We start from the raw sequence: 20,839 nt of genomic DNA on the forward strand, positions 1-20,839 counted from the left end.
CTTCTTTCCGTCCAATGTAAAATTTAGAAAATCAATTACCTTTGTTCTCAAACAAACCTTCATTTGTTTTATTTCACAGTCCCACAATTGTATCTAGGGGATTTTTTCCAACTTCTTGATATTGCAAATTGCCTCAAGAAGATGTTCCTCTCACACCACGAAGAAACACAACAGGACAGGTTAGACGGAGAGGCTTACGCGCTCTTCCCACAACTGACTGATTGACAAAAATTGGAAATTGTGAACATTGAGTGCCGAGGATTACGTAAGAAAAGCTTATTCCACTGAGTGTGTGTATAGCAATAATTTATGGATTAATAATCCACACATGGTGTAGAATGGATATAGGCAGATCAGTTGCTTACTGTGCTTCTTCCAATGTGGTCATCATTCGCACCATTTTGTTCCTTCAAATTCTGTAATCATTCCCAAAGTATGTTTTTTCTCATGATATAATATGCTAATACAATTGTTTTTAATGGTTTATGTTGAAGTTAATGTCTACAGCTTAGAAGACAGGTGTATATGCCTAAGGTGATGAATACCTTTTGTAGTTTAGCAACCTACCAAGTTAAAGCAAGCCACTCCCTCACTTACATGTAGTCTGCCTCAAGGATCGGCTATCTACCCTTGGCTCTGCGATGCCCATGTGAAGCCATTAGCATGCCTCCCAAAACATTCTCATTGCGGTTTAATGCTACACCAACGACATCCATATCATGATCCAAATGGGTCCTGACAACAGTAACACACACTGGTTGTATCACAAAAATCCAGGAATAGATAACATAGATCACTCACTGTTTTAACAGACACAAAAGGCCATTGTGTTTGAAGTAATTGATATTTGGTTGAATGTTAGAACACGCTCTGAGGCACCGCACACATAGCAAAGGACAGAAAGCGTAGGCAGGCCCTTTTCAGGGTTTCTTATCATAGTTTTAATTATGCTGGTAGAGGTGAGCCAGGTAGCGATGGGGTAATGTGTGCAAACAAAGCACTTTATGACAGTAATAAAAACACAAACAGAATACTTTTATGCATTGTTCCAGTAATAACATTAAGCTATACCTACAATTGCTGAGCATCTTGCTAGGGCAGTGCACATGTGGGGTTAGAAAATGGTCCCTCAAAGGCTAGCATTAAAGGTGGAGCTCGGTCTTAAGAAATTCCACCCATTAAAATGTTTTGATGCCATGGGTTGGGGAGCACTGGAATGATGAGTCTAGCAGAGAAGCAGGGTGGGAGGCAGCACGGTAGAGCCACAGAACAGTGAGGTTGTTGAGAGTTGTAGAACAGAGGCCAAGAAGAAGCGAAGCAATCAGCTACGTAATGGGAAGCTACCCCAGCAACAGATCTAAAGACTATAAGGAAAAACTTGAAGAGGGAGTGATTTTGCATCAAGGGGCACTCTGCGTGGTGACAGCTCCCAAAGTGGGAGTAGATCTAGGCCCGATGTGGGGGGTGTACATGGCAACAGCAAGTACTTTGTTGAGAGAAGCATAGCAGTGGGAGTGGAGGACATTGAGCATGCAGGAATAGCAGTAAAGTCTGAGGACTGGGTGCAGAGGAGCGTTTTGGCAGAGTTGTGGTGAGGTGCTGTTGGATCCTACGGATATTGTATTTAGAATGCACTTTCCAACACCCCTTCCTTTCATGTTGTCCTCCATTATTTGCCCATCACCTTGTCCATCCCAATCAGGCCAGAAATATTACCATCATTTTTGATTCAACTAGGGCTAGGTGTAATGTCCTGATGCGTTCCCAGGCCTTTACCTGTTCGCAAGGCTGACCCTTGCCCCCTACTGTGCAACAGCGATTTATTTATTTATTTTTCAGAATTCTTGACTGGTTTGATTCCTCCAAGCTGTTGAATTTTGCTGTTTTATTAATTCTGGAATACGACAACTGGATTGGTTATTTCCATTCACATGTTTTTTCTCTACTAGTAAGGCATTTCAGCTGTAGCAAATCATCCTATCCTTGTTATTAGTTAGGCTTAGTTGGTGACGGATGCAGCAGCAGCCGAGACCTTAAGATGCCTACCATTTTGGGGTAAGAGGGTAGTGAAGTAGAGACCTTGCAGCTATACTGCACTGGGCTGCATCTCTTCAGCAGCTTCATACTAGAGTAAACCAGAGAAAGAGAGAGAAAGAGAGAGAAAGAGAGAGAGAAAGAGAGAGAGAAAGAGAGAGAGAAAGAGAGAGAGAAAGAGAGGGAAAGAGAGAGAAAGAGAGAGAAAGAGAGAGAAAGAGAGTGAGTGTGTGTTAAGAGTCAGCAAAGAAAGGGGTGCGCTCTGCTCACAACTCAATGCTGGAGCTGTCAGAAGCAGCCTTAATCCTTAGAGAGGTCTCTAAAAGGGGGAAGGGAAGGAATCACATGAATCACAACCCATGGGGGTCAGATATGCAGTAAGCTTGCTAAGTGGTCACCCTTTATGTGCAAGTCTTAAACAGATCTACACTTGGGTACATGAAGAATTAAGGACTGTGACAGGAGGGGGCGGACTCTGGGGAAAGGCCCGTTTATCCCCTCCAGGTAGCACATCATATTTCAGGATGGCATCTTTGTTGCAAAAGAGAGTTTGTTCATTGTGACAACATTGTATTGGCTCCCTGTGGAACAACCTTGGGCCTTCCCACCAACAGGAGAGGATATTGCATTGACATGTAAATCAGGAGAGGAGGAGATTTTCTCTGCAGCCCGGAGAAAAGAACAATGGGGGCTACTGTGCACCGTACAAAGAGCAGTTTGGTTTACCGGCTACCAGCACCACTCCCCACACTTCACCTAGCAGGCAAACCCTTCCTCAGTTTTGCAGCTCTAAACCAGCCCTTGGCATGGTTGTGAGTTATAAACCCTTATCAATACATACAAATAATATTTGTATGAAGAGAAGGAAGCAGGAAAAGGGGGTATTATGGCAATCACGAAAATTGAAAAATATAGTTTTGGGTCTGTTAACAAGTGCCAAAAAAGCAGTGCATAGACATTTCACTGTTACATGCAAATAGCTTATCGCCAACAGAACACAACCTCTCTAAAAATGTAGGAATATTGGGTACTGCTAGAGTATAAGCATTAAGGACAATATTTTCCTATAGGTGTTTTCTGGGATTAATGTTTGTGTGTGAGTAGCACAACAAAATAGGATTTTTTTATACAAAAGCATTTGTAAAAATAGTAAAACATCTCCATATGTCCTTTTATATAGATCACAGCACGGATGACTATAATAAATCTGGTTGCGCCAAAATAAATGTGTCTGGGTGCACAATAAGGCAAAGGAGGTGAGGATTCAATGTCAAAATATCAACATTTTGATAAATCCCCTTCAACGTTAACGTGAATACTACTAGACAGTGAAAGAAACAGAAATTGTATTGAGTGCAAGGATAATCTCCAAAGTTTTTACCATTATTTTAGAAAAAATAAACAACAAAAAAATAAACTTGGGTTCAAATGTTCCCAGTTGCGGATTGGACTGCAAATTGTGATAATAAAAAAATACCATGCAAGTAACATTAACGAAGCCTACCAAATTATCTGTAGATGATACAGATTGCCCATCATCTGCTATTCCATTTGTCTGCGTCGTCTCGTTACTACCCGGAGAACGGGAGCTATCTCCAACTTCGAAGTCTGACGTTTTAACAGTTTCAGGCACAATATGTTTTTCTTCAGATTCTTCAAAGACAAATGGAAAAAAAACAATTAGTTCATTGGCAGTAATACCCTGATCACTTACTGGTAATGTTAATTACTTCTAGTCCTACTCTTAATCATCCCAGTACTTGTGAGGTGGTTCCAGCTCTCACAGGATCCCTTCTTTTTTTGTTGTTGTATTTATTATAAAATTATATATGGTTCAACAAAGAACCTTTACAAAGAAAAAAACATACCATGTATACATAAATGGGAATTATAAAAACTTAATAAAATTTAGAAAAACAACTTAAAAACGTACTCCGAGGTCATTAAACCAAAAATAAAAACATTGTAAATATAGATATTCGCTATAACATGCCTTCTTTAAATTGATAATGGAACAACCTTAAATTAGTATCTACAACTGATACAATTCCAAGTAGAAGTACACGGCTTTTGTTTAACCGTAAAAACTAAGATAAATTCAATTTTAAAAGCGCTTCTTCAAGTTTGAATAAATATCTAGCCAGCGCTAGAATAAGTTGCATGCTATCCCCCTCGCATAGCTCTTTCTCAGAAGGATTGACGTGCAATTTGTGAGAGTTCAAGGCAACTTTCACCCAGTAGCTGTTCTCTTAGTTGTTCGTAATGAGAACAATACACAACCAAATGTTTTAGTGTTTCGTCTTGGGCATGTCTCAAACAAAACCGACGGTAATGACATATGCGCTCAGTATTACGAAATTTGTAGTGCACACGTTCCAAAGTCGGTAACTGATTTAGTTTAAATCTCATGTAAATATAGCGAATCTTGGGGGACAGGGACATTTCAAAATGTAGCCTGGTCGAAATGTTCTTTTTGTTTCAAAGGATGTGTGCTCTATATAAGACTTATAGGTGTTATTCATGTCAATGGTCCGAATCCAATCCATTTCATAGAGTTTTTGCTTCACATTTGGTAGACCTAACATTAGGTCATCAGAACCTACGTTAATACCAGCAAGAAACTGCTGCATTTGATTAGCAAATACAGTAAGTGATGAAGCACTTTGCTTGATTAAAAGAAGATTAAGATCTTGATATAATGAGTTCCCTACTGCAGCTAACATTTTAGCATATAGGGATAGTTTGCATCAGGTGGATCTTGCCGATAAAGAAACTAATCTAAGTTCACGATGGACTATAGAATTTGGGACGTCTAGCGCAAGCCCCAAGGTCTTTTTCCAGATTTGCCCTTGCAGCCTATCCAAGACATTGTCCATGTTCAATAGACATCTGTCCAAAACATACAGTAGGATGGGCTCCACTTTAAGTATGTAAAAATGTAAGATCAGTAATAATGAAAATGTACAATACTTCTGGTGGATAATTCTCATATGTGAGAGTAGTGGACGGATCTTTTCCTTCAGACCTTCTATCCAAGTTTTGCAGAGTTGAAGCTGATAACCCAAATAGTGTAAGGACCTCACTCTTGTGATGTTTAGGCTTTCCATAGTCCATTGATAGAATTTGGTGTGTTTGGTGTTAGCAAAGATGAAAGTGTTAGATTTTGTAGAATTGGCTTGGAGATTATGCGCAGTAGCAAAATTTTGAAAAGCATTTCATTTTAATTGCAGCCCTGATGGAGTTGCGTCAAATAAAATAATTTCGTCCGCGAAGCAGAGCCAATGTAGAGGTAAAGAACCTAACCTTGCAGGGTACATTCCTACATCTGTCCATAGTTGGTCAATGTCACAGATGTAAAGATTAAAAGGAGTTGCTGCAAGGTTACAACACTGCTTGACACATGTCATAGTTGGAATCAGCCCTGTGACAGCACCCTCCCAATTCACCCAAACCTGAAAAGAAGTATCTTTGTGAAGTCGAGCAATCAATTGAACTAAACGTCTTGCAAAACCCATTTTTAGCATTTTGGCCCACAATATGTCCCTGACAACAGCTTCAAAGGCAGAGGAAAGATCTAAAGCTGCTGCAAAGATTGGGCCTGTAACGGTGATCGGAGTAGTTGCCAACAGGTGAGCAAGTACCACTGCATTTACGGGAGGTACTTGTGTTTCTCCTAAACCCCACTTGCGATTTCGAGTACATGTCATTTGCTTCGATGTGGCTTTCCAGATGTTTTAATAGAAGAAAAGCAAATATTTTTGCTGCAGAATCCATTAGGGCAAGTGGGCGGATTTTTTTTAGGTCGCGAGGATCACCTTTTTTGTGGATCGGAATAATTAAAGTGTTGCACCATGAGTGCAGTATTTTTGTAGTATGTAAAATATGATAAAATTCTGTGTGAAGCACCACAGCCCAAAATTTAGGATCAGATTTAAAGATACATGGCAGCAGACCATCCGGGACAGCCGCCTTAGAATTTTTAGATTGTCCGATTGTTCATTTGATTTCTTCAATTGAAAAGGTCATTGCTCTGCACCGTGTTTAAGAACGCGGAATAATGTTGTTAATTGAATGAGAGGTGGTTGGTGTTACGTTGCTCATCAGTACAGGCTGTGCAACTGGAGCCAAGGGAGTGTCTAGGAACTCATCAGCTTCTACCATCGACTCAGTCGAATCAGGACACTGTAATCCTTTAATATCATCCTTTGGGACCAGATTAGATGCAAGATATTCAAAGAGTAAGTGCCACAAATCATACGGTAAGTATTATGATTTGAGAGGCGTATCCACTCAATATCTTCAGAGATTAAGGTCCTCAATTGAGGGCTGTCTATGAACGAGCTGTTCAAAAAAAGAACGGTTAATTCTTTTCTGCCCATTTATTGCTGGACCCCTCGTCCTGTCCAATTTGTTAAGCATTCTCCCGGACAGTTCGCTGGTGACTCTGCTGTCCTCCGTATTTGCCTTTAAATGCAAAGGCACGCCGGCAGCCATGTACCTGCCTGGTAACAGATTAGGTAAAACAGGAGAAGAAGGAGCCTTTACAGGTGGAGTCATATCAAGCCTGGGCTTAATAGAGGTTGTGAGCTCTCTGGAAGGTTGTGGTAGTTCAGGAAGAGGGTCTTCATGGGCTCCCACAGGGTTACTGTGGGTGGGTACATTCAACATCATGGGATTCAAAGATTGCTCAACAGTATAAATTGGTTTACTACATAACCAGTTTTATTTCTTAGGGCGATTGGGTACTACTGCATAAATTGGCTTTGGGAGCGCTTTTCTGGTAAAGACTGAATATCCAGAGAGGACGAGACAGTCTTAGGATTTGAGACTATCGTTGGGGAGACACTAAGAGTCTCGACGTCTGACGCAGTTGGAATTGGTGACACTGTATCTTTCTCTGCAGTTATAGAATTACTTTTTTAGTGTTTTTTTGTTCTGACATTTTTACTTTCCATGATACTTCTCGATTAGCCAGGTTTAAAACCAATTTGGATTCCTCATTTAGTTGATCCAAGTCTATGTGTAGATCTGCATTCACTGCAGACTCCAATGATTTGGAATCACATACTGGGTTGTGAATGTGTTCGTTTAATATATTTTTAGACTTTTTTGATTGAGCTTTTGAGTCAATCTTTTTTTTTGATTGTGCCATGTTAGTGCGCTCTAGCATGTTGATGTTTAGTTAGCGCTAGTACAGCCTTGTGTCGGGCTCGGGTGGGGAGTTTTCAGAAACAGTAGCCTTCATGACTGCAGGTCATGCGTCAGCTTTATTAAGCTCCTCCATGGCTTCAAGGAGCTGCGAAGGACTGTTCAGATTTTCTGTTGAGTGTGATGTTAATAATGGCGGGGAGTTAAACTTTGAGTTTCAAATCGGTTATAGGAAATCTAAATATGTCATCTAACTTTACTGAGTTGCATTTACCACTTCCAAGAGAGAAAGAGCATCTGTTGTTTCTTTGGAGCCTTCATCCGAGGGGCTAATGGTAACTGCTTGAGCATACGTTCCCAAAGCAGTGTTCAGTGTGACCCCGGTCCCAAGTGTTTGAGTTGCTGTACTGATAGCATTAGAATTCGAGGGTGCTTGAGCTTTTGAAATTAGGGAATCCAAGGTCATTATTTTTCCATCTTGGAAGTTCGCATGTGCACGCATGTATTTTACTAATTTTTACATTTAAGTCACCAATGAGGTGCTTAATGTAGTCCATCTACGCATGAGTCCTCGTGTCCATTGTCTAAAGGATTGAGCACGTGTGACATCACCGGAAAATCGGTGAAGTCACCAGTGCTGATTTGGGGTGCAGTAGGTTTATTTGCAACATCAGAGTTTGTTTGATCATTGTTAAATAGTGGGGAAACAGATTGAGGAAGCTCCTCATTGATGCTGTGCATGTTCGCTGGAAACATACTGATAGTGAGTAGGAGAGCTTGTGGAATGGCAATAGGGTTTTCTTACATTGGATTCTTGTAAAGTAAGATGTTGATCATAAATATGACCCTGCATAGAATGAAGGCAAACTTCTTCGACCTCAGATGGCAAAATTGTCATGGAAGATGAGTGTGCCAAAGCGACCCGACATCGCTTACTCCATTCAGCATCAACTGCAGGTGAAAGAATAGAGACATCCAATATACATAAACCACGAGAGCTGGACTGCTGGTACGGCCGGGAAAAATTTACTTCAGTGAGCCGCCGGGTTTGAAATAGCGACACTTGGTGTAGGTGTTCTATGCTCGGGAAGCCCATGTATCTGCAAATTTGTGTGAATTGTTAAGGGAGACTCGACCACCCACACTGGCTTAAAGTGGTCATTTGGCTCGACAGCTAATGATTGATGGGCATATGGGACTGTTTCTAGGTCCATTACCCGTGCGGCGTGAGTCAGAGGTACAACCAGGGGGAGGATAGTGTAAATCATCAACCTCAGTCTCATGAGAGGCGTGAAATTGAATAGGGCTGTCAGGTTTAGGCTGCAATTTATATGTTTGTCAATCCAACATTTACCACCGCAAAGGCTCCCAACCATGACAAGCAGATGGAAGTTTAACTATTATTGTAGCTTGCTTTAGGAGTCACACAGCACTGTGAGCCACGACGGAATACAGAATATGCTTGAAGCAACTGAAAAGAATTCGAGCCTGGACTTCATCAAAGGCTCTGGATTTTAAGTGTGCACATACAGGTAAGTAATCAACCCTGAATATCATTACCCCAAAAGCCTTTCGATCATGCACTAAGTACCAATTGAGTAGGTAACGATCAAAATATTACGCCAACAAGTGAGTAAATAGTTTGGTGTATACTTTGGTAAAAAGTGACAGTAAATACAGAAACCCAGCCTAACTGTCGCCACGCCGAACAGCCAAACAGTGTTGTACTTGCGGTGCACGAGCAATGTGCGCGGGCACAGCACAAAAGTATGATGTGGCGAGGCGGTGGGTAGGACGGGTAGGCGGGGTTTCAAGTCCTTGCTGGCAATAAGGTAGACTTGTTTCCACGGCGTAGGTTGCTTCCTCCTGCCGACAGCCTCACAAAGCAGGGAAGAAACACAAGGAGCAGCATGACACAGCCAAACAGCGTTGTACTTGTGGTGCACTGGTTTTATTTTTACTCTCCTCTTATACGCCCCGTCTCCTCACACAGAACACGGCCCTGATCCAACACTCACCAGTCACTTCCCACCAGTCAAGGATGCCCATTCACTGATTATCATACGGAAGGGAGAGGCAGGCAATGCGCACTTGGACGAGGACGAGTAGGACTACAAGTAATGAAGATTACCTGTGAGTAATCAAGGCATTACTTCCACGTCCCTCTTCCTAGTGTGTGGGATGCATCAACCCACTCATCCAAGCCCTGCAACATCACTGTGCATTGCTGGCAGCAGAAACATCAGAATAGCCACTGGAAAGCATGCTGCTCGCCAGAAATCACCAGAAAATGCGCAGTGAAAACCTGAAAAATAGGCTGCCATCCACTTATGCCCATTTTAGTGAGCACAGGAGATCACTGCCTAAAACCACCATTGGGCTACCCACAAAGCAGCCTGAAACCACTTGGAAATAGCAATGCTGATTGAAAAAGAAACAGAGCTAGTTTCAAAAATCTGTTTTCTTGGTTGTCAAAAATTGCTAAAATCATGGCCCAAATACCACCCTAAAAGATCCAACCTCTTTGTGGGGTGTTTCACATCATTTACTGCAAGAATCGACACAAATACAATGTCAGAAAAAATCATATGTTCTCAGAACAAAATCCTATTTTAAAGATACTGATGGAAAGAAAGCTGTCGAAATGGGTGCAATACCGGTGCTCACCTCTACCAGAAAGCCGGCGTTTTAAAACCATTTCTTTGTAAGTTGAACATGGAAACCCAAACTATGCCAAAGAAGAGAATTCCATCAAAAGGCCATATAGAGTGCCACACAGTGATTTCATTGTTGAAAAATACTTAATTTAAAGATATGTTGCTTATTGTAAGTTTATAAATGTATATTTTTTACAAGGAACTATGTTGCAATTGACCAGGAGGTAATCTGATTTAGTTAAAACCTCAAACCTCAAGAGGCTTTCTTTTCATGAGAACCCTTCACACCTTGGGCCTTCCCACCAACAGGAGAGGATATTGCATTGACATGTAAATCAGGAGAGGAGATTTTCTCTGCAACCCGGAGAAAGGAACAATGGGCGCTTTGGGATGATTAGGAAAATGCTGATTTGGGTGTAACTGGTCAACAACTGCTCTGGGAGAGACAGGACATTTGATCTCTGAGGCAGCCAGATCCGGGAGGCGGAGACAACCCATTGTGGATTCAGATAGCCCAGCAGATCTACGTTTTATAAAATTGCTTATAAAAAAGTGTACCAAGCTGACAAAAATGTAAAACAGACAGTTAAAATGAAAACTTCACTCACAAGTTAAGACTAAGCTGGACTCTGTGCAATGTTCTGAGACTAAACCCTGGAATTTATTCATATTGTAGATAGTGTTTATGCTAGAAACATAAAAACTTACAGTAATATGCTCAGAGGGGTGTGTATATCTGTGAAAACTGTGGTGCAGAACCAATATGGGAAACCCTCCAAAAGCGCGAATAAGTGGTCACTTCTGACCCCAAGCTCGTAGGAACATGGGACCTGAACAGAGACATGACTTAATTAATCTGTGATGTATATATGTATTATGAACAACTTGTGTATCTGGAAAATGTGTTTTTTGGGAAAAATTGATTTTCTCTGTAAAAGCAAAGGGGAAGGATTTCAGTTAAGCCATAAACACCGCATCACTCGGACTCATTCTGACACGCTGATCCTTTCTCCAGTCAGGGGACAGGGAATCCTCTAACCTATCAAATCCTCAGAGGGTTGGGCATAGAGAATCAGCCTATCCACCCACTTTGGAAACACATAAATAAGGACTGCTAGGACAGATGAAAAAAGACACTTTTCCACTAGTCACCGATTCCTGCGAAGTATCCTGCCAGACCAGATCCAGACAATATCCAGACACAGATTCCAGACTCCAGATCTAGATCCAGAGACCAGAACTTAGAATCCAAACTCTAGAAATTTGAAGCAGAGAGGCCTAAACCAAAAGCTGAACTCTTCTCAAAAGGCCTGCAGAATCTAGCAACCTAATTCTCACCTTCAACAGCCAGGCTGTGCGGTTTGCTTCTAGCTAAGAACCCTGTGCTAGAACCCAGATCCAGACCCAGAAAGCAGAGCTGTATCCGGAACCCATCAGATCCAGTCCGAGGGACCGAGCAGACCAGAGGCCGTGCTGTGAGCAGAACCCAGTGACTGAGACTTGTCCGGTGGCGAGTGAAGCCAAACCCTTGACCAGATCTTTGACGAGGCTCACTCCATTCTAAAGCCTAGGAGTGAGTATCTAGTCTAGAACTGTCCATAACCAATCTCTTAGTTTACAGTAATCCTCTTCCATATATTTTAACCTGTCCAGAACTGCATTATAGAATCTAGTGTCCATCCCGTTGATTCCAAATCTGTAGAGCGCTGCTGAATTTCGTTTTCAATCTGATGATAATTCCTGAATCATTGCTAGTGTTGACCTGAACCAATCCTAAGTAACTATCACTTATCCTGAATCTCCTTGATGAATACATTTTTTTTTTTAGTATATTTTCCCTTTCATGACAATCACATTCAAAAGTATTTTTGCCTGTGTTTAAAATGATACCTGTTTTCTCTAAGCTTGCTGGGGGAACTGGAATTGAACTGCATTATTGATTGTATTCTTGAAACCTGTGTGCCCTCATTTCTGTAACGCTCACCTGATTCCCGCAGAGGCGCCGTCTTGACTGGGTGAATGCCGTATCTTCAAAGGTGATGTGTAACACACGGTTGGCTCTTTGGGCTGGACCTCTGTGCACTGTATGTCTGACTCGAAGAGTAAGATGTCTTAGGTAAGTGAACGCCGGGCTCTCCATCTGCCTCGGGGCAGGGTGCCGTAACCAGTTTCTTCACTGGATAAGGGTGCAGGCCTCTTGACCTCAGAGGACTGCTGTCCGTCGTTAACTGCACGAACGGTAAGTTCTGGGCACTTCAAATGTCTTAAAAGTCTTTTGTAATGATATCTCTTGTTTTGCAGGGTTCCGGCGATGGCGGATGGCGGGCTGATGAGAGTTGAGGATCGAACCCGCGTGAGGAATAGAAGCGCCTGGAAGCACGTAAGTAAGCGCTTGTAGCCTGCTTCACGATGCGCACTAACTGTCCCTTTTATCTTGCAGGTACAAGTTCGGAGCTTTAGAGAAGCTGAAGGGTGCTGGAATACCCACTGGATTCGGCGTGGGAAGGAGTAATGGCACGTGAGTAATAAAGTTGCCCAATGTCTTTAAACGCACCTTCTTTTGTCTGTCAGATGCGGGATGCAGCGCCGAAGGCCTCCGGAGCGTGCGAAGAGCTGGTAAGCTTTTGTCTTTTAGATGCCGGAATGCAGTGTGAAGACCTCCGGAGCATGCGAAGAGTAGGTAAGCCTTTGTCTTTCAGATGCCGGAATGCAGCACGAGGCGTTGGTGACAGCCGATGGACCAGGTAAGAGATGCGCTGCCACTGAAGACCGTAGTGCTAACCTGTTCTTTCTTTGTCTTTACAGGTGCTGCTGAAGACTGGATTCCAGGATGGTAAGCCTTTGTTCCTTTAGGCCCAGGATTAGAAGCAGAAGACACGATGAGCGTTCTGCTGCAGAGAATGCAGAATAATGCAAAGCAAGATTCATCCATCGGGTGTGGTTTAAATAGCCTCCTGTAGTGCTTAGGTGTCTCCTTCCACAGCCACGCCTAGGTAAGAAAAGAGTTCCTGCTTTCCAGAAGAGTTCCAGTGTTCTGAACCTAGGGAGTGGCTCCTGCCCCACCCAACAGGAAATGTAGTCCCAAACAGAAGAGGATCAGGGGTTCAACTGGCAGGTAAGTAAGCAGCATGGTCTGCTGCAGGTAAGTCCACCCAAGCATTATGAGCCCTGCGTTTCCAGCACTGGGACTGGGCATCTTTATGAGCCTGGTGCCACTGGCGCCAGGACAGGGTCCAAAAGGTCCCAATTGGGACTGGCTGGCACTCTGAACCGGGGTTATGGGTCTGCTTCCAAGGGAGTCGGGCAAGTCCTGATCTTTTGGAAGCAGAGATCATGACAATTTCCACCTCTTCATATTGCATAGTGGGGGAAGTGAGCAGTCACAGGGGAAAAAGTGATTATCTTGTCTTTTGATTGAAACCATATCAGGTTCATTTCTGTGTTGCCTTTTTCCCCATCATTGCATTTACTTGAATCATATAAAGTATCCTCTGCTACAGTATCCTTCCTATTCATACTCCTAAGTGATTAAAGAGATTGTTAATTGTGTAATATCACCCATTTTTGATTACCGTCCATATTCATAAGTGTGCTATTTAGATATTATTTTGTTCATAAAAGTGTGATATATATATTGTTCAATTCCTCAAATAAACCTTTTAATTTGCAAAACAAACCTACTTCTTGGCTCAGTGAGGTTGAGGAGATCCAAAGAGGGGCGTTATATAAGGGTTCATCATCCAGATTTAAAGAACTTTGACATAAAAATATATAAATAAGGGCTTCCATTGGGCATCCCATACTAAGCATTGACATAGTTGGAATTGCTGAATTGAAGTCACTCACAAGTGTCAGTATTGTTTTGTGAGGTATACCCCGAAATAGGCAATGAGTTAGCCTAGATAGGAATATCACAGCAGCCAAAGGTGAAATGCACACCCACCAACACCAACTTATTGGAGACTATGAGCCAGACGGCCAATAGTGCCACACAAAACTCCTGCACCAAAAGCCCCAGTGTCACTCTGGTGGAGGTCAAATCTATAGTGAGTGATAGAGGCATTTGGATTGTTCCAGGTAGCAGCCCTGCCAATGTCCTGTGTGGAAAGCCCCCTTGCCTCAGCCCAAGATGCAGCCATACTTCTAACCAACCCTAGATCTCCGAAGGCAGGGGGGGCACCTTGAGCCACATAGGCCATAGAGATCATGTCGCACAGCCGTCGACTCACCGTGGGCATGGTTGCCTTTTTCCCCTGGAGACGGACACCCTAAATGTAGCAAAAAGGCCACTAGAGTTTCTGTAAGGGTGGCTACTTTCCAGGTACATCAGGTCCGCCCTGCGGACATCCAAGGTACACAAAATCTTCATCAGGGGAAGAAGGTCCGGGAAAAAGGCAGGCAGGACCATTTCCTGCAAACAGTGGAACTTCAACACCATTTTTGGATGGAAAAATGGTTGACAACGGAGGAACAGTGCGTCACATGTACAGAGTAAATACAGGCCCTCAGAGGATAGAGCACAAATCTTCCCCAGCCACCTGGCCAGTGTGATGGCAACCAGAAAAATGGTCTTATATATGAGGAACTTCAGGTGGACCACTCCTCTGCGGTTCGAAGGGAGGGGATTGAAGCGCCCTGCGGACCAAGGGGAGATCCCAGGGAGAAAGCCTAGACACCTGTGGGTGTCTGGACAGGGAGAAATGCTTCAGGTGTCTAGCCACCAGATCAGGGACATCTGAGTGGGACCCTTCAGAGAAACGGAAGGATCGGATAGCTGCCCGCTGTGCCGGGAGCGTAAAGACAGATGACTGCAAGTTGAAACCCTTCCTGCAGAAACTGAAGGATGCTACAGCCCTGACTAAAGACAGGAGGGATGGCACTAGCCTGGCATTGAAATTCAGCCGATGCCTGTCCTAGGGTTTTAGCATGGAGGGTCGTGGGTCACACTGGATGGAAAGGATCACTTCCTCAGAGAACCTATCCTGCCATAACCTCAATTTCATGGTGCCCTAGATGTTTTTTTTCAGGGCCATGGGCTCTTGGGGAAGAATTAGGGAGTGAGAGGATGGAGGGAGAGCTAGCATTGGAGTGAGTGATCCAAAGCCACTGTGGCGCTACCATGGTTGACTTCCGAGGCTGAGTCCCTGACCTTGAGAAGGACCAGCGAGATCAGAGGAAGTGGAGAAATTGCAAAAAGGAGGCCCCATCAGCCAAGGATGTGGCATTGTATACACCACGCTGTGCTCACTGGGATGGGAACAATTGTGTGGAGAGACAAGAGGTCCAGCATCAGTGACCCCAGGTTGCAGACGACCAACCGGAAAAGCTTCTGGTGTCAATTACTACTCGACTGAGGGGAACATCCTTCACGGCTTGTCCACTTCCTAGTTGTCCTGCACCCTTGATGTGTATGGCAGAAAGACTGAAGGTTTGATTCGTCCCATTTCCCCATGCCTCCAGCCAGGCGGCCCAGATTTGTACCACCCCCTCCTCCCCTGTCTGTCCACATAAGAGACGGTGGTTGTGTTGTCTGTCCGCTTAAAAAATGATTTTCCCTTAACTTAAGAAGGGGGCAAAGGCTCAGGGGGCTATGCTGGCTGCCCCCCCCCCCAATTGCCACCAATTGGAAGAGTGTGGGGCTTCTCGAGTAGTCCATGATGCTGGATGTCTGCGCTCAAGCACCACTACCCCCCCTTCCTGTCTGGCTTGCATCTGTAGTAACAATGATCAGCATCGAAGGTTCAAGGGAGAACCCCTGTAGGAGGATGTGGTGCGAAACCACCAGCTCAGGGCCGGCTGAGAGACAGTGGGACTGGTACCCAGGCATCAAAGTCCATCAAGGCTTCTGACCAAAATATGTAGACAAGCCCAGGGCACCAGGAATACACAAGAGGACACAGTACCAGGACCTGCAGAATATTCCCTCGCTGGGGCTCACGTGGTGGAACGCAATTGGCGGAGGAAAGAATTAAACTTGAGAGCTCTGTCGTTTGGCAGAAGCACTCTCCCCTCCAATGTCCAAAAGTGGGCACCTATAAAGTGCATGTCCTGAGATAGCTTAAGTCTGGACTTGGATATGTTGAGGACAAATCCCATGTTCCAGAGAAGCGAGCACAACATTTCACATTTGCTTCACCAGAAGCTCCCGGGAGAGTGCTGAGAGGAGCCAATCATCTTTATATGGAAACAGTGTCCACATGGGCTACAGCAGAGCCGGTGACCCCATGTGAACAGTGCATAGGCTCTGCCCCCCCCCTCCCATAACAAGTCTCTCCCGCAAGACCTGCTCATCCGGTGCTCAACCCGCTCTGCGTTGTCTCCGGGAGCATCGGCTGCCTACTGAACCGAAAGGCTTCAGCTGAGCAATTTCTCTGGGAGCATCAGCCCCAGGAAGGGAGGGTCCCGCCCAGGGCCTTACCCCCTGCCACCCAAGGGTTCCAGGAACATTGCCCCCCTTGGTCCACTCAGGAGATGGTTGAAGTTGAAGCAACCCTGCACAAGACAGGAAAGAAAAAAAAACTGCAGAATGTCGGCCCTCGTTATGCCATGTGGGGAGGAGGCAAGGCACATGAGAGTAGAGTACAAATAAAAGAAGGGTTTCTGGGAAGGTGTATGCCACCTCACAAGTAAGTACTGGGATGAGGAGGAGGGCCGTGGAGGTGATTTATATTGCACAGAGACAACCTCACTTTCCACATTTGCGCATTCTTAATCTTCACAATTCCTACAAGCCATTACTGGCAACAAGCTCAAGACTAACCCAGCGGCAGCTTTCCACCGTTACCTAGTCTGCATTTCAGATTAATTTTACAGCCACATGATCAAAAAACAGAATGCCCCCCCTCTCTCACACACACCCCTTTAAAAAAGGAGGCATGTAATACACTGCTCAGATCTGAAAATGGTGGACTGAATGTTTTAACCCAAAGTCTGTTTTGTGATCATTCCATAAGGCAATGGTGGGATTTTCATTTGGCGAAAACATTGCAACTTCTTTTTTTCAACAAAACATTTTTATTGAGCATTTACACATCACAAACATCAGCAAGCTTCATACACCTGAATGCAGACAGACATAATTGACATGATTGGACTTTCGGGATGGGGGTTCTTCAGCAATTCCAAAGTTCGACTTGGTGCTGTTTTGACTGAGGGCCTCTCTCGGTGTACATTGTCATCAAGCATAAAATAAGAAAGAACAAGATTAGAGCTACTTGTCTTCTGCTTGTAGAATAGTAGAGCCGGGTTAGCTTCATACTAACATTTCCCTAGGCCATCCACTGCCATACAAGCAAATCTAAATCTTTCCCCTTCTGTAAAGGCTTGGCAGATTGAAAAATAATGGTATGGAGGGATGCCCAGAGCTGTGCCCATTGTTATCCTTTATTCAAAACCTTCCAGCCATCAACTTTTGGTTTTTCAACAATAAATGTGTGTTTGGAAATGTGTATTTTTAATGTGTTTTATTGGTTAAATATAACCTAATAACACAAATAGAGAATAAATAAAATCATACATTATTAAACACAACATAAAAAACAATACATATATTAAACGAATACAGAATAGAAGTCAATCATATAAGATACTTTTTAAAAATCTCCTGCCATATATAAAAAACAGTATATCACTAAATTCTCAGCAGCATAAATTAAGGACCACAATGTATATCATGATGTATACATTGTAGATCATAATGCAACTTTGCATGACCTTTTTCATAAAGATCGGCTAATAAAGCACAATCCGTCAATAAATGGCGCGCCATCAATGATATTTGTGATGTCATCTTTCAGGTCATGGGTGTTAGTCCTTGCAGTGCACAGTGGTAGCGCGAGTTATGACTGCGTACCTTACCATAACTGGCGAATTTCTGGGGGTTTTTGGTTTTACCTGTAACCACAATATCCCTGTAGGAACCTTTTTCCAATGAATTTCATAGGTTTTTAGTAGTGCAACTTAACCATAACGTCCCTTTGACATGTTTTTTGTTAGTGAATTTCATAGGTTTTTAGTAGGGTGCTTTAATCAGAAAGTTGTTTTATCATAGTGTTTTCAGTAAAGCAGATCGGTTTTTAATAGCGCAATTTAACCATAACGTTACTTTTTCCAATATTTTTTGTTAGCGAATTTCATGTTTTTAGTAGGGCACAGTAACCAGAACGTTGCTGTAACATAGTATTTTCAGTGAAGATGATAGCTGTTTTGTACTGCAACGGAACTGTAACGTCCTGATAACAACGGTTTGTCACTGATTCCTTGGCTGTCATGATGAACGTGTGTAAAGGCCAAAATCGCTGGTGTATGTATCCATTTGTGCTACCCCTTCCTTTTCCTAATAGTGTTGGTGCATCTTAGCAATTACAGATGTACATGGTAAGTGGTGGGGAGTGTTTGAGTGGTTTCTCTTATTGTGTTAACATTGCATGCTGCATCTGTGCCGCACAGTACTGGCTGAGATGACTGCAGGTGAGGAATATGGGCATTTCCTAGGGAAATTGCACCTGGCCGACGTATGTGCAATCACACTGCAAGTATCCATAGGACTCCACTAGTGGCCGCATTTCCGCATCTTCTAATGCACTTTTAAATAGTTGTGCGACCGCACGTGTATCCGTTGCACAGCAATACCCATGCATAGGGTATCCTGTGTGCTCGTAACACCGGCCCTGTCACCAGCCCTACGGATTCATACGGTATGCAAACCCATTTCAAGTACTCCTGCCGACTACGCGGGTGGCTCTACAAATGTACCAATTATTGCTGCAGCACGCCTGGCTGTATGAGGTCCACTGGTAAACAAGGAACAGCAACCTGCAGTGTAACGGGGGCGTGTTAAATGTGGCATTAATTTGCTTGAGGTGCTGCTTGCCTTTCCATGACCCGTGAAACAGACACACCGGATCTGCAATGAACGCTGACAGAAACTGTCAAGAAGTCGCCTGCGGGTCGTACAGTTAAAAAACATGTAACTGCAGGTGGGACAGTTTGTAGTGAGTCTGCAAAATGGCAAAGGTGGTGCGGCTTGGTCACACACATACTAGTGCATGTAAAGGCAAGTAAGCAAAGAACAGAATGTGCAGAACGCAAACAATGTCAGTGGTGGTTAGGAAAGAACTGTAGCCGCATGGGTTGCGCTGACTAATTGTTTTCCTGCGCCACGTAATGAACCTGTGTTGCGTGTTGTTGTAAACATTCTTGTATTCCAGAATGTATGCATCTCCCTGAATGCTACTCCTACGGCTGATGGCGCAGCATGAAGTATTTGTAGTGCATGTGACAACTGAAATGGAAGCAAAAGGGACCAGTGGGCAGACTACCACCCTTCCAACAATGCAGTAGGGTAATTTCATGTTCAGCATTTTCCACATCTGCTGCGGCCAACAACTGGGGCACTCCTATAGGGCAGCGGAGTGCTAAAACATTCTTGCAGACCATATGCCGTGCTACAGACCCTTACCCGGCAAAGGGCATTGTATTGTGCATGTACAGCAAAGCACTTCTCTACACAAGGAAAGTACTTGGAAGTGCGTGGAAATGGCCCTTGCAGGAGCATGACAATGACTGGCGCCTATGTAGGTGAGGGCCACCCAATAATTCGGTCTCTCGGCACGTCCCCTATGGTATCCATGCAGGTGCAGCCCCTTCTGTACTGGGCCTTTCCTGCCGTTCATTCTGTGGCGTGTGTTAGACGACCAAAATAAATGGAAAAGAACTGGGAAAGGCAAAAAGGGAAACAAAGAAAGCTCCTTTCAGAGATGAACAATGGAATTGGCAATGCACTGTGCGAAACACTGTCGTTGAATCGGGTGGAAGGGGGGTGGGGGGGTCGCTGTAGAAAGCGTTTTTTTGGCGTGTTGCAGAGTGTTATTAAGAGTTTCAATGCACAACACTTACTACAACAATTCTTCCACAACTTTCAACATAGACACCAAGGCAATTTGGATGGGGTGTGCAGAAATTGGGATGGCAGGAACAGTAAGATGAACGTTATTGCTGGGGGAAAGTGTTCGTGCAGTGAAACGTCATATTCCTATGTTTGAAGTACGCCATTGGCACATTTCGTAGGAAGGCACAAATAGTTTTCTTCGCAATGTACCGCGCATTCTCCATTTGCAGACCAAATTAAAAATAACGCAGCCACATCAGTGTCTGCGTAATGCAATACAAAGTTATGCAGGAGATCAAAAACAGACGCAAGACCTGGGCAATTGCCTCCATCGCAAACGGCACTGAAACTTGTGTAACATGCTGTGCAATTTTCCCTCCACAATGAAGAACAGTAATGTCAGCATGATTGCGCGTCACCACAGTGTCACACAGGCAAACCAAAATCAGTCACTTCATTGTAGGTACTCCATATCACTACACATCCACATGATAGAATTCACAATGAGCAGCTACTGCACAGTGTTTTCCAATCACTTTCAATCAATGCATTTCAAACTCCCCCAAAACCCACACGCTGTGGCTCGTGAAACACAGCCATAAACGCACCCTCTGCATTTCTGTCGACAACTACACCGTGTGCCACAGTCTGTGCGTACACACCACACCCAGAAACCTTATTGCCCAATCCCGTAGCCTCGACAGGCCCATTTCTATGACCGTCATCTGCAAAAGGGGCGTATCTAGCATGTACCACCCTGAGCAAGTACAGCGATATCTGCAGACTTTTTCGTGCTGTGCGTGCGCAGGAGTGGGGGAAATAACTATCAACCCGGGTAGAGGACGTCATTAGTTGCGGCGGCACCAAAAAGAGCTATTTTTTTAAATTTCTTTTTAAAGGTGCTTGCATAGAAACACATTTTTTTGCGATTTTATTTGTGTGTTTTGTACATCAGCTTACATACTTACAATAGGGTCTTCAGTGCAGCCTGTACATTGTGAAACAAAATGCCATTGCCACTGGTCGACAAAGACATTCCATTTGCTTTGAAAAGGTGTATATTTCGAGAACCAATGTTCTCATTCTCACAGAAGAACATCCCAGCAGCATT

General features: G+C 43.8%; 1 protein-coding gene across 1 annotated transcript in view; it reads right to left on the bottom strand.

Moving 5' to 3' along the window:
- ARFGEF2 (ARF guanine nucleotide exchange factor 2) overlaps positions 1–20,839 on the bottom strand; it is a 2,106,550-nt gene that overhangs the window by 1,661,762 nt on the left and 423,949 nt on the right. Inside the window, exon 8 of the mRNA XM_069651280.1 lies at positions 3,539–3,687. Coding sequence (XP_069507381.1) covers positions 3,539–3,687 — 149 coding nt within the window. The remainder of the gene's footprint in view (positions 1–3,538; positions 3,688–20,839) is intronic.

This window comes from Ambystoma mexicanum, chromosome 3p, assembly GCF_040938575.1.
Source record: "Ambystoma mexicanum isolate Mex_15411 chromosome 3p, UKY_AmexF1_1, whole genome shotgun sequence".
Classification (NCBI taxonomy): domain Eukaryota; kingdom Metazoa; phylum Chordata; class Amphibia; order Caudata; family Ambystomatidae; genus Ambystoma; species Ambystoma mexicanum.